This window comes from Dasypus novemcinctus, chromosome 8 (genome assembly GCF_030445035.2).
Source record: "Dasypus novemcinctus isolate mDasNov1 chromosome 8, mDasNov1.1.hap2, whole genome shotgun sequence".
NCBI lineage: Eukaryota > Metazoa > Chordata > Mammalia > Cingulata > Dasypodidae > Dasypus > Dasypus novemcinctus.
Window position 1 is genome coordinate 85706112 of NC_080680.1, and position 14433 is coordinate 85720544.

At 40.5% G+C, this 14433-nt stretch overlaps 1 protein-coding gene across 43 annotated transcripts in view; it reads right to left on the bottom strand.

Annotated features, from left to right (window-relative positions):
- PRRC2B (proline rich coiled-coil 2B) overlaps positions 1–14433 on the bottom strand; it is a 113805-nt gene that overhangs the window by 47020 nt on the left and 52352 nt on the right. For 41 of the 43 annotated variants that reach the window (XM_058302182.2, XM_058302183.2, XM_058302178.2 and 38 more), the window contains 5 exons: positions 13045–13286; positions 12486–12607; positions 11914–12053; positions 5211–5301; positions 2603–2795 (listed from right to left, as the gene is read on the bottom strand). In XM_058302182.2, the coding sequence (XP_058158165.1) occupies positions 2603–2795; positions 5211–5301; positions 11914–12053; positions 12486–12607; positions 13045–13286 (788 nt within the window). The remainder of the gene's footprint in view (positions 1–2602; positions 2796–5210; positions 5302–11913; positions 12054–12485; positions 12608–13044; positions 13287–14433) is intronic. The other 2 variants (XM_071216900.1, XM_071216901.1) reach the window with 1 other exon arrangement.

A 14433-nucleotide genomic window follows, 5' to 3' on the forward strand; every position in this document is an offset into this window, starting at 1 on the left:
TATGAGGTGCACTCCTTGCGTGTGGGGCTCCCCTACACAGGAGACACCCTTGCGTGGCGTGGCACTCCTTGCACACATCAGCGCTGCGCATGGTCCAGCTCCACACGGTTATCATTTTATAGACACAGAGTCTTCAAAATACGAGAACTGAAACAATCCTTCCAGAAATTTGACCGGAAGACTCTGAATACGTGTCTTTTTTTTTTTTTTTTTAAGATTTATTTATTTATTTAATTCCCCCCCTCCCCCGGCTGTCTGTTCTCTGTGTCTATTTGCCATGTCTTGTTTCTTTGTCTACTTCTGTTGTCATCAGTGGCACGGGAAGGGTGGGCAGCGCCATTCCTGGGCAGGCTGCATTTTCTTTTGCGCTGGGCGGCTCTCCTTATGGGTGCACTCCTTGTGCGTGGGGCTACCCTACATGGGGACACCCCTGCGTGGCGCGGCACTCCTTGTGCATATCAGCACTGCGCATGGGCCAGCTCCACATGGGTCAAGGAGGCCCGGGGTTTGAACCACGGACCTCCCATGTGGTAGACGGATGCCCTAACCACTGGGCCAAGTCCGTTTCCCGACATAAGTGTCTTATACTGATATTATTATTATTGGCTTTATGAAAATCTGGATTGAATGCAAGGTAATTTCCAAGAGGAGTGGTAGTTTGTCTATTTGTTTCAATTTTGTGTCCCCTGTACTTAGCACAGGACCTGGCATATAACAGATATTCAATTATTTTAAAAGACTCAAGTTTAAGGGCATCACTTATTTGATAAGAAAATGCAGAAGAGAAAGAGTTCTTTAAATGGTAAAGTGCACTGAAAATGGCAAGTTTCACCAAATGTATTTTAAATATCTTCCTCTTTCCCACCTCTTCCCCTCCTGAACAGTTCAGTCCCAAAGACATTAGGTGTGGCAAAGCAAGGTAGGCATCTGGTGCTAGGGGAGTTGTGGTGGCTCAGAGTGGGTGGTTAGAGCCAAGCAAGGTAAGGACAATGTTCATATGGAGGTCTGATCTGATGTGGGAGTTAGAACCCAAGCAAGATGAGGAATAAATTCATAAGGAGAGCCAGCTAAACAGAGAAATTAAGGGCATCCATGTGGTGGAGCTGCCTGGGACACGTGTGTTAGAGGCCGAATGGGTGAGAAAGGCATCTAAGCAAGAGAGAGAGGGTGGTGGCAAAAATGGGAGACTGGTCACACATAAAGGGACTAACCAAATAAGTATAAATATTAGGGATAATGGAGAAGAGAGTAACAAATATGGAAAGAAAGAAAAGTAGAATGAATCTTGTGGATTTGGAGGTTATCAGTGTGAACTCAAGGTTTTCAATGTAAAGAGACATACAGAAAATACAGATATAAATGTGTGATGTGTGCACATACACATGCAAAAATGCACATACACATATATCCTAACTCTGATCACTGACATGGCCCAGGAGTAGTGACACTCCACAGCAGTGAGCACTCATGGTACTCAGATATTGGTTTCTAATTACCATTCTTCACTGAAAGAAACCAGGGCTTTTTGGAAAAATAGCTGATTCCAGGACTGAGGCAAGGTAAAGAAAGATGAGCCTGGAAAATGCTGTTCCATGAGAAAGCAAGGAAATCCTAAAAATGATGGAGATATGTAATAAGGACACAGAAGTCAGCTTTAAGGGGTTCCCAATGGTCACATCAAAGATAATTTGAGTTTCAAAATAAATAATGAGAATAACAGATAACTCACTGATCTAAATAAATAAATGCACATTTTGAAAGTGTGACAAAAAACAATTATTTATAGTCTCAAAGTATCTCCTCACATCTTATTAACTGCAAAGGGGGAGAAGAATAACTTTATAGTGTGAAGAATGGCAGACCCAAACATAATTAAATAATCAAAGGGAAAACCATCAGAACAGCAAAGTGAAATCTGGGAACCTGTAGGATGCAAGGAGGAAAGTCAGTGTTACTTCTGTAACATTCCTGCAAAGATGGATAACTTGAATGTAATCCTGAGGAAGCTCTAAACAAATCCAATTTGAGAGGCATTTCATAAAATAATTGGTGCGTAACATTTAAAGTGTCAAAGTCATGAAAGTTAAAGAAAGGCTAAAGAACTATTCCAGACTGAAAAGGTGACTAAAGATATGTGAGAAGTAAAGGCAACCTCCAATTCTGAACCAGATACTTTTTGCTATAAAAGACATAGTTGAGACAACTGGTAAAAGTATAAGGATGAGATAGCAGTCAGTTATCAATGCTAATTTCCTGATTTTAATGGCTGTATTGTGGTTACCCAGGAGAAATGTCCTTTATTTGGTAGGAAATAAACACCAAAAAGTGTTCTGATGTGATAGGCTGGCAACAAACTCTTCAAGTGGTTAAAAATAAAAAATTTCTTTGTATTGTACCTCCAACATTTCATAAGTTTGTGACTCTTTCAAATTAAAAACAAAACAAAAAGAAACAGTCCACCCAGCCAGTCACTAAACAGAGGACAGCCAGCTAGATAACCTATTTTGTCTTAAAACTCTGGTTAAATGAATTTTAAAAGCACTTGAATGTGTGTATCCCAGCTAATCAAAATGGCACAGCCTCCCTTGAGTGCCCATAGTACCTGATAGTCAGGGCCTGAAGTCCAGCTGTGAAGCTTCCTGGAAGGTGGCTGAGATTCTGGCACCTTTCGGACGACACGGGACATGCCTACTGTTTCGCCCCAGTCCTTTCCTTCCTCTTGGGTACGCTTGGCATCAGTACTGTCGGCAGAGCTCATTGACAACTGCCGCTGCCTTCTAGGATCCCAACTGTTCCTAGGATAAACCACATTCAGTGTTAGTTTTTCCCAGTCAGCCTAGTCTGAGCTCACTGGTTAGAGGTCCATCAGAATCCCAAAGTCAGCTATCTATATAATAATTTCCTTCATCAGACTAGACCTCCTTAAGGGTAAGACAATATCCAGAACATCAAAATTCAGCACCAATATTTACCAAGTGCCCCTGACACACAATGCTCCAGACAGGATATTTCACCTCCATTATTTTATTTACTACAAAAAAGTCCTTCCTACCCCATTTTAAAGAGTTGTTAACTGAATCTGAAAGATTATGTGAGCTATTCTCAGAAGAAAAGGCTAACAGCTTTGTACCTAGGACTTCCAGATGGATGCCCTTTTCCTTATACTGTTTCCTTCCCTGTGATTTGCAAAAAGGATGTGCTGAATAGATGTGTTCTTGTTAAAAGAACAAAAGATGTCCTCTGAATGATGCTATTAAAAAAGAAGAAGAAGAAAAGCAAGTACACAAAACTTGGAAAAGGGAGAGATTCCAAATGGAGGTATAGGGAAGGCTCACAGAGAAGGGAGTTATCTATAACATGCTTACATTTACACATTACACTGTAAACAAAGGCACTGAGGCAAAAATATATAAAGTACTTTCATAGAGCACCTCTTTTATATACAAATGTGCCCAATAAATATAGTAGAAATCAAGAGAAAAGTAATAAGTCAGGTAAAGCTAATGTGTGTGGCATACGTAGAGACGAAGGGAAGATGAGGGAAATAAGATTGATTAGCAGCTTAAAGGGCAATGACTGCTAGTAATTCCTGGCTTTACTTTGTGAGAAATGGAGACCATACTAACTAAGGTTTTAGATGCATGTGAAAAGATTCATGTTTTTAGAAGATGACTAAGGTCCAGTGTGAAGGATAGAATGAAAGGAAAAAAGATTAACTGACCTACCACCAAATGATTCAAAAAAGAAAGGATGTCTGTCCAAATGGCCCCAGAGACAAACAAGAAGGAATAGAGAAAGGTGAAGTTTCAAGGACCATTCGTGTATGAGAAAATAAAGATGTCAAACAAGCCTTGGAAGCTTGCACACACTCTGGGAGTTGGATATCAACCACCAGCAGAGGGAATATTAAAAACAAAACAGAAAAAGAACAGGTTTAAGTTTAGGGAGGAAGTTGTTTGGGCACTCTGAGTTTGAGGTATCCTGTGCCAAAGAAAATATTGTGCAAAATCCATATTAACCCATTCAGTTGAATATTCAATTCATCTCCATTGAAAGAGACAAAAAAACGAAGTATCCCACTGCTGTAATAAGTTTGTAAGATTTTGTTTGTGACTGATTTAAATTCTTGATTTCACATCTTTCTGAACTTAGTATCTCAAAAACTAACCCACAGAGATTTCCCAAATGCATCCCAAGATCTGGCTGAAAACAAACAGACTAAAAATAAATTTCAGAACACTCAATTTTTTTGTGTAACATCAGAAAAACAGTGGCAAGAGATTGCTACCAGCTCTCTCCAGAAGGGGGGCATTTACTTCAGGAGTTTTGAATAAAAGATGAAATCAGGAAGAAAAAGACTTGTAGTCAAGACTATATAAGCATTCAATTACTGACAGTAAGACACAGAAAGAAAAAAAATATTTGCAGCAAATATCTAAACATATAAAACATCACAGTTTAAAGGAAAGCATAGTGAGTTCAACAGGTAAATGTACAAAGGAAATAGGCAATTCCAAAAAAAGGAAAGCATTCATATCTGGTAATATTTTTTTAAAAAGTGACATTAAAGCAAACCCTATATATAGATATAGGTTAAAAAACAGTAGCCAACAATACTATTTTATGAGGAACACTAACGGGACTACAGTACAATACAGTATTTTCCAGAGGGTACTGTAAGAAAAACTAGTCCACTGAGATGATCTGAGGGAAGAAAACAAAATTAAAGTTGTCATACAAGTTTGGGAAATCTGCTTACTGCTTCTTCCACATCCTCAAAGATTCTTTAGCATATTCAAGGTTCTGAGAGATCTTGACATAACAAGAAAGGTGAACCTAGAGTGCCTTCCCAAACTCATTTGCCCACAACACCCTTTTTGTGCACAGCAATCACAAACAATCCTTGGAACAAGTGGTCTACATAACATACTCCAGGAAATACAAGCACTGTGGTTAAGATCACTAGTTTAGGAATGAAATAGATCTGCCTATATGCAATTCTGTCTCCATTCCGAAGTCCTCAATAGCTATCACTCTTTGATCTGCAAATGGAAAAAATATGTACACCTTGTGAGGTGGCAGGGTGACTGTGAAATGCACTTGGCACAGTGACCAACACATGGCAGCACCAATAAGCATTAATGCATTTACATACTGCTAATGTTAGTATATATTAGCATGATGCTAAGAGCAGAATTAGGGATCCTTACCACTTTGGTCTGCCCTCCTTCACAATTTCATCCTCCTCTTCATCATCACTGAACTTCAATTTCTCGGAATAGTCAACTTCTTCATGAAGGCCTACAATAGTAGGAAAGTCCGGGAACAATGAGAAAATAAATGAGCAGAGCACCACGGGCAGCATCCTTGAGTCAGGAATTATATCAGCCCAGTGGAGTATTAAGTCAAACCACCCAGCCAACACCCCTCAACAAAACACTGCAGATAAAAGATAATGACAAAATATTTTAAAAATATAAATGAAGGCACAGAAGACAGAGCAAAGGAGGCAAAAACAAAGACAGGTATCTGCCCTTGTAACACAAAACCTTTACCAGTGAGCTGTGCAAATTACCATCTCTTCCCAAGGCACTTCCTGATACCTGACTGCTTAGTGTCAAAACAAACAAACTCATAGCCCTACTTGTTTGAGTTCTCAGAAAATAGAATCAGGGCTGGCAGAACAGCTAGAAAGTTAAAAAGAGAAATCTCAGAAGAGAAGTAGCATGAAGAGGTAAATATCCACAGAGCCCAACAAAAAAAAACAGCAACTACACACTGAAAAAACTGAATAGAAATTTTAGCTGCTGTCTACCATAGGGGAGATAGAGTTTATGGATTGAATCTGGCCAAAATAACTGCTGCTAGAAAATAAAAACCAATACTCTTCGGAGAAACATAACAGAATCCAGAGTCTATAACATCTCATGCCTACTGTCTAGTATATAATTTTTTAAAAAATGATTTCACATGCATAGAAAAAGACAAATAGACCCATACTCAAGAGAAAAAGCAGGCAACAGAAACCAAACTCAAGAATACTTAAATGTCACAATAAGCAGACAAGGACTTTAAAGCAGCATTAAGGAAAATCCTTCAAGCAGAAGGGAATTAATATCAGATAATAATTTAGCTCTATGGGAAGAATGAACAACACATGACAACTGACAAATATGTGGATGAATACAACAGACTAAATAAATACACACATACATATCTTTTCTTAGTTTCTTTAAAAGTCAGTAAGGTTTAAAGATACATACTGTCAGCGGACTTGGCCCAGTGGTTAGGGCATCCGTCTACCACATTGGAGGTCTGCGGTTCAAAGCCCAGGCCTCCTTGACCCATGTGGAGCTGGCCCACACACAGTGCTGATGTGCTCAAGGAGTGCCCTGCCGTGCAGGGGTGTCCCCCGGGGAGGGGAGCCCCATACGCAAGGAGTGCACCCCGTAAGGAGAGCCGCCCAGGGCCAAAGAAAGTGCAGCCTGCCCAGGAATGGTGCCGCACACATGGAGAGCTGGCGCAACAAGATGACGCAACAAAAAGAGACACAGATTCCCATGTCGCTGACAACAGAAGCGGACAAAGACGACGACACAGCAAACAGACACAGAGAACAGACAACCGGGGCGGGCAGGGGGGAGAGAAATAAATAAATAAATCTTTAAAAATAAATAAATAAATAAATATACATATTGTAAAACCCAGAGGATTCACTTAGAAATGCAAAGAAGGGGAGTAGATGTGACTCAAGCAGTTGAGTGTCTGCCTCCTACATGGGAGGTCCTGGGTTCGGATCCCAGTTCCTCTGAAACAAACAAAAAAACAACACAAACAAACAACAAGCAAAACAAATGAGAAAACCAACTTAGAGAAGCTGATGTGGCTCAGTGGTTGAGCACCAGCTTCCCACATATGAGGTCCTGGGTTCAATCCCCAGCCTGCCCCATACTGCCCACCCCCCCAAAAAGCAGTATAGCTAAAAACATAGAGGAATGCAAATAGAATATTAAATAATACTAGATTAACCCAAAAGGAAGAAATGGAAAATAACAACAAAAACCCAGATGAAACAAAGAGAATATACGGCAAAATGCTAGACCTAAATGTAATCATATTAATAGTTACATTAAATATAAATGGACAAAACAATCCAATTAGATCTTATATATAGAAATTCATAAAAATCATGCATGCTAAAAAGTCTTGGAGCTAATAAATGACTTCAGCAAAACTGCAGGATACAAGATCAATATACAAAATATATTCATCAACAGAACAGAATTTAGAGTCCAAAAACAAACCCTCACCTTTACAGTCAATTAGTTTAGAAAAACCACAAAATCAACAGCTCAAGCCTTTGATAACAATAAAAGATTCCTGACAATCCCAGAGAAGTGGGAGGACTAGATTTCCAGAGTTATAACAATATTCAAAATATCCAGTTCTCAAAAAACATACATACATACATACATACATTTATATATATATATAACACCAACAGGAAACTATCTCTGAGGAAGCCTATACCTTGGAATTATTAATCTAAGCCTTTAACTCAACTGTCTTAAAAAAGTTCAATCAGCTACAGGAATCCACACACAAAGAACTAAAAGAGGGAATCAAATGCGGCTCAAGCAATTGGGCTCCTGTCTACTATATAGGAGATCCAGGGTTCAATGTTCAGGGCCTCCTGGTGAAGGCAAGCTGGCCTATGTGACAAGCTGGCCCACATGGAATGCTGGCCTGTGCGGAGGGCTGGAACAGCAAGATGACACAACAAAAAGAGACACAAAGGAGAGATAATAAGAGATGCAATAGACCACTTCTTGAGGTGGTACAAGAGTATGATCGCCTCTCTCCCACTCCGGAGGGTCTCAGGATCAGGTTCCCGGGGCCACCTAATGAGAATATAAGCAGACACAGAAGAACACACAGCAAATGGACAGAGAGCAGACAATGGAGGGAGGGGGGAGAAATAAATAAGAACAAAAGGAAATTAGGGAAAGGTTGTTTGAACAAAATAAAAAGGAAATTATAAAAAGGAACAGAACAGAAATTCTGGTACTGCAAAGTATAGTAAATGAAATGGCAGAAGAAAGGATCAACTAATTTGAAAGCAAGAAAATTGAAATTACCTAATGTGAGGAACAAAAAGGGAAAAAATAATGAAAAATGAACAGAGCCTGAGGGGCAGCTGAGACACTATCAAGCGTACCAATGTGTTCATTACTGGTGTCCCTGAGACTCAAGAGAAGCAGAACAGAAAAAGTATTTGAAGAAACAATGATCAAAAACTTCCCAAATCTGGGGCTCAAGTGATTGGGCTTCCTGTCTACCATATGGGAGGACCCAGGTTCAATCCCCAGGGCCTCCTGGTAAAGGTATGCCCACACGGAGAGCCAGTGCCTGTCCAGAGAGCCAGGCCCACGCAGTGAGCCACGCAGCAAGCCACGCAGCAAGATGATAACACAACAAGAGGGATGTAGGGGAGAGTCAAGGCGAGACACAACAGAACCAGGAACTGAGATGGTGGAAGGGACAGGGAATCTCTCTCCACATCAGATGTCCCCAGGATCAAATCCCAGTAAATCCTAGAGGAGAAAACGAGAAGACAAAAAAAGAGAGAGAGACCCAGAGAAAAAAAGAGAGAAACAGAAGATCACACAGTAAATGGATACAGACAGCAAAAACAGCAGGGTGGGGAGGGGAGGGGAGAGGAGGGGGAGAAATAAAAAAAACAAACAAAAAACAAAGCCCCAAATCTGATGAAAGCCATGAATATACATACCCAGAAAGTGCAATGATGAATTCCAAGCAGGACAGACTCCAAAAAGATTTACACCAAGTATGGCATTTTGGCATTGTTTATGAATTCCAAAAATAGATATTGGATTATGTTTGTAAACTGGTCTGTACCTGGGTGTGATTAAATTATGATTAGGGCGTTGATTGGGCCACATCAGTAGAGCACTGAGTCCGACCAATGGGGCAGGGGCACAGATAAAGCTACATGGCAGAGCAGAGGTGTTAGTTTTTAGCTGAGCCCAGAAGTAAACACACAGAACACCACAGAGGAATAGAGATAGCTCCTTAGACACAGCAAAAGCCCTGAGGAGTGAGACAGAGACATTCACCTGATAGTCTATAGCCGGCCTTGTGGAGAGAACACAGCAGCTAAGCCCAGAGAGAAACAGAGCCCCGGGAAGAGAGCAACCCAGGAAGCCTGAACTCTTGGCAGACATAGACAGCCATCTTGCCCTAACACATGGCAACAGACTTTGGTGAGGGAAGTAACTTATGCTTTACGGCATAGTAACTGTAAGCTTCTACCCTAATAAATACTCTATAAAAGCCAACAGATCTATGTTATTTTGTATCAGTACCCTTTGGCTGACTAATATACGAAGATACATCATAGCAAAATTGTCACAATCCAAAGATGAAGAGGGGATTTTGAAAGCAGCAAGAGAAGTGACTTGTCACTTAGATTGACAATGGATTTCTTCTCTGAACCATGGAGGCCAAAAGACAACAGGATAATATATTTAAAGCCCTTAAAGAAAAAACTATCAACCAAGAATTCCATATCCTTCAGAAATTAAGGTTAAGGCATTTACAGGTAGATAAAAGGTGAAAGAGTTCATTACCAGAAAAGCCACCCTACGAGAAATGCTAAAGGAAATCCTTCAAGCTAAAATAAAAGGACACTAAACAGTGACATGAAGCCAGAAGATGAAATAAGACTGTGTTATTGTACTTTGGCTTTGTTATTGCTCCCTGCAACCCACCCCACCAACATACCTTAACAGGCAAATTTACATAAAAATACTTAAATCTATATTAATAGACATACAAAACATATAAAAAGGTAGTAAGGGACGATAATATAGAAGGGGAGGGAAGGAGATATATTAGTACAGAGTTCATACACTACTGTAAAAAAGGGAAAAGGGCTTTTTAGAAATGGAAGGTGGAAGCAGAAGCAGAGGGCAGGATATCTTTCCTCTGCCTTCAGTGCATTTCTAGCATTTGAGAGTGGATTATCTTCTTTTGAGTCAGGATCAGCTTTATTTGATTCAGTGGAACACAGGAGCCTCACTTTCTCATCCTCTACCTCATTAAATGCAAATATATGACAATATTTTCAGAAAAACTCAATGATTAAAAAAAAAATCTCAAAGAAAGGACAGTTAAAGTCCTTGACAAGGTCAGGCAGATGAAGCAGCCGATAAAGACTGCTTTTAGAGAGGGTAGAATGTCCTGCTTTCCAACCAGCCAGATGTTTTCTCAAGCCCCTGGACTTGCAACTTTGCCAGATATCTCACTAGAAATGTGAGGACAGCAGGGGCCAGGATGGATCTCAGCTCATCAATCTGAGATTCCACCAGGTGTTGAGAGGAAAGAGCAGGAAAAGTGGCAGAAGTTGAATAAAGGAAATCATATGGGACTTGTCAAACACATCACTACTTCAGCACCATGTATTTATATATGAGCACTAAAAATAAAATAAACAAACACTATGCTGAGCAACAGAAACTAGACCCGAGAGTAAAAACTGTATGATTCCATTCATGCAAAACTAATCTATGGTGAAAATAATCAGAAGAGTGGTTGACTCTCCTACATGGTAGAGGTGAAGAAGACTGACTGGGAAGAGACTGAGAGAACTTTTGGGGAGAAGGAAATGTTCTAGGGCTTGTTAGGGGTATGGGTCACACAGATGCATCCATTTGTCAAAGTGTACAATTAAGATATATGCTTTTCAATATATCTAAATTTACCTGAAAACAACCAAGAGAGAATGTTAAAGATATTATTATGTAGGGGATGGGGTGTGGGTGGAGATAAAAATACAAGAATGACAGAATGTTGGTAATTATTAAAACTAGATGAGGGATAGATAGGGGCTCATTATACTATTTTGTCTTATTTAAATATTTCATTATAATTGGGGAGGTTGTTGGTGTGGGAGGAGTAGGATGGGGAGGTGGGGGTTATACGGGAACCTCTTATGTTTTTTCTTTTTTTCTTTTTAAAGATTTGTTTTCTATTTATTTCTCTCCCCTTCCCCGCCTCCCCCCAGCTGTCTGCTCTCTATGTTCATTTGCTGTGTGTTCTGTGTCTGCTTATATTCTTGTCAGTGGCACCCAGAATCTCTGTCTCTTTTTGTTGCATCATCTTGCTGCATCAGCTCGCCGTGTGTGCGGCCCTGCTCCTGGTCTGGCTGCGCTTTTTCGCGTGGGGCGGTTCTTCTTACGGGACGCACTCCTTGTGCGTGGGGCTCCCCTACGTGGAGGACACCCCTGTAGGGCACGGCACTCCTTGCACACATCAGCACTGCGCATGGGCCAGTTCATCACACAGGTCAGGAGGCCTTGCATTTGAACCTTCGACCTCCCATGTGGTAGACGGATGCTATCCATTGAGCCAAATTCATTTCTCTCTTAAGTTTTTTAATGTAACATTTTTTCAGATGTGTAGATCTTCAAAAAATATATAATTTACAAAAATGATGGGGGGGTGGGGAGTGGGTTATATGGGAACCTCCTATGTTTTTTAATGTAACGTTCTTTGTGATCTATTAACTTTAATTTTTAAAAAGTTCATATAAAAATAAATGTTCCATTGTAAAATGTTTTGTTATGTTTTGTTTTAATATTATTAATGTAAAATCTCCTATAGCTCTACAATCAAGCCAAAGATAAAAACCAAAAGAAGATACAGCTGCATCAGGGAGCAACCACAGATCCGAATGCACATGAGAATCCACAAAGGGCATTGAAACTGTTGTTCCCTGCTGTTATTTCTGTCTTACCATGGGAAAATACACAATGATATCAGAGGATTTGTGTCTCTGGTAAGAGAGAAGAACTACTGGTTTTAGGCCCACTGGGAAATACCACAACCCACCTGCCCAACCATCATCAGCATCAGTGTCCAGATCATCAAGGCCTTTCAGATTTTCTGCATTGATGATGGTAGGTCGTGGTGCCCGTTCCACCAGCTGCCTTAGTGGACGGATTGGGCGAGTCATTCCCAGTCTTTCCTTGCTGTGAGAGAGAAGAGTAAAGATGCTGAACTCACACTGAGCATACACATAGCAGTGTAAAACCAAATACCTTACCAAAAATAAGCCCTATACTGCAAAAGTTCATGTTCACATTTAATGTTTAAATAATTTCTTTTAAAAAGAATGAACCAATAGATTCTGCCTGTTTACAGCTTTATGTGCTCAGTGTTAATGCCCAGGGTAATAGCAATAAGCAAAAAGTACATGCCAAAAGTTCAACTCTCCCATGAACTTGGTATTAACTCAGGTTCTTGTCCAGCCCCAAATCCCAGCCACTCCAAACACTCTGGGGCTTTAGGTTGTTTTCTGGATTTACTGTTTTGTCTCCAGAAGACAAAACACTTTTAGACATTAGCCAGTATCACTACCAGATGTAATTCCTACATACACGACTACAATGTAATAGCCTTACCCATCTTGGTCATTCATCTGGAATTGTCTAAAAGGAACACGGGGTTCAAGGCGGAGCTGAGGAAGGGGAAAAGATCCTCGTTCCACTGTACCCTGGCTCTCTGATGACTGTGGCGAACACATCTGAAACATAACATCAATGAACAGGATTTTCTGGTAATGGCTTAAATTCTAAGTTTTACTTGAATTAGAACTTGTTTTGAAAAATGGAAAATGGGAAAAAGAAACAGAAAGTTTTGGATTTTCCTAATTAATCCTACCACTATCTCCCCCATTTCTTTCCTGCTGTCACTAAGTAAATTTAGAGACTTGTGTCTTAGGGAATACCTGCCTCACCTTTTTCTGAAGACCTAAGGCTAAAATAATATCCATATCACCAGGGAGAGAAGCCTGAGGTCCTTAAGACTTGAAAAGGGGGAGAGAGTGCAAAACTAATGGAATCCTCCAAAGTAGGGCAAAGAATAAAAACTAAAGGCGGACATTCAACCATTTGAACTAGGTTCTGCTGGACATGAACAATCCAACTTCATGGGAAAAAAATGTACACTCTGAAGACTTACAAAAGCAGGAAGCATGTCATGGTATGTAGGTGGGTGGTATACATTTCCCATGAACTGTGAAGCCCCTTTTCGGACAGGCTGAGCCGGGCGGAGAGAGGGGTCCTTAGAATCGCTGGTACATGCCGAGGAGGGGGCTCCGTCTCCCGTACTCGAGTTCCTGCTGCCCAGCTCAGTTGGGGAGGCGCTCAGAGACGTGGCAGAAATTATGTTTCGCCCACCGCCCTCCCTCCAGCTTGTCACATCTGGAAATTGAAAGGGGGCAAAAGGGGAAAGGAAAGAGGGGGGGGAAGGAGGGATTGTATGAGGTTCTGAAGGTCAAGGGACCCCCCTCATTCACCGAAAAAGAAGAAAAAAAAAAACCAAAACACCAAAAAAAAACCACAAAAAACCCAAAAGTGAAGAATCAAGTCAAATGGTCAAGTCTGTCAGGGAAGATTGGTGATAGACACCTGGACAATGAATATCAACTTGCTGAGGGAAGAGTATGATTTTAAGAGAAATATAAAATAAGGTCTACGCAGAGAGAAGGCGAAGCAAGATAAATAAGACATGGACCTCACCTATTAACAGAAATCGTCACACACACCCATGGATATAATACCCCCAACGAAATTAAGAAATCCCTGATGAAAACAGCCTACGATCATTCCTCTGACAAATACTGACCTAGCAATGTTAGGGTGGGCACTGTGCTCAGCATGGGAGTTTACGTTAAAACCAGAGAGTTCCTGAAACAGTTTCCAAACCTTGTTTAGCAACAGGACCTTTTTACAAAGAACTTCTCCCATAGATAAGATGGAGCTGCTCTCATTCTAGTGCGTGCATGGCAGATCTGCAGCCCTACCTACCAGGTCTTTGCCCCACCTGCTCCTGTAGCAATCCATGAGGCACTCATGTAGGTCACAGGTTGAAACCTGAGAATCTACCCAACTATTTTTTTTAATAAATCTGACTTTAAAAATCTGATGGAAATTATTATAGGTCATCAAGAAATTAGATAAGCCAAAAGACCCTGCTTTTCAGTCAACTTATGGTAAGGAGTAGAAACAGGTCCCCAAGTTATGTGACTCCTAAGAGAAAGAACCAGCTCTTCAACCACCTTGCAGTGTGATCTTGGGCAAACACTGTGGTTACCTCTCTGGGCATCTGTTTCCTAGTATTATTAAATTATGTGGAACTGACTCTAGAAACTTCTTCTAATAGTAAATTTCTACCACCCTACAAAGCAGCTCATCTTAATTAATCCCAGAAAGATAAAACTCTCAGCCTAAAGATTTTGATTATACATTTGGAGCAGGCAAAATGACCATGTATAGGATACTGAAAAGACAGTAATGTTTTAAGCTAAGAATCACTTAATGATCCTTTAATTATCAGTTCTGTCTTTGG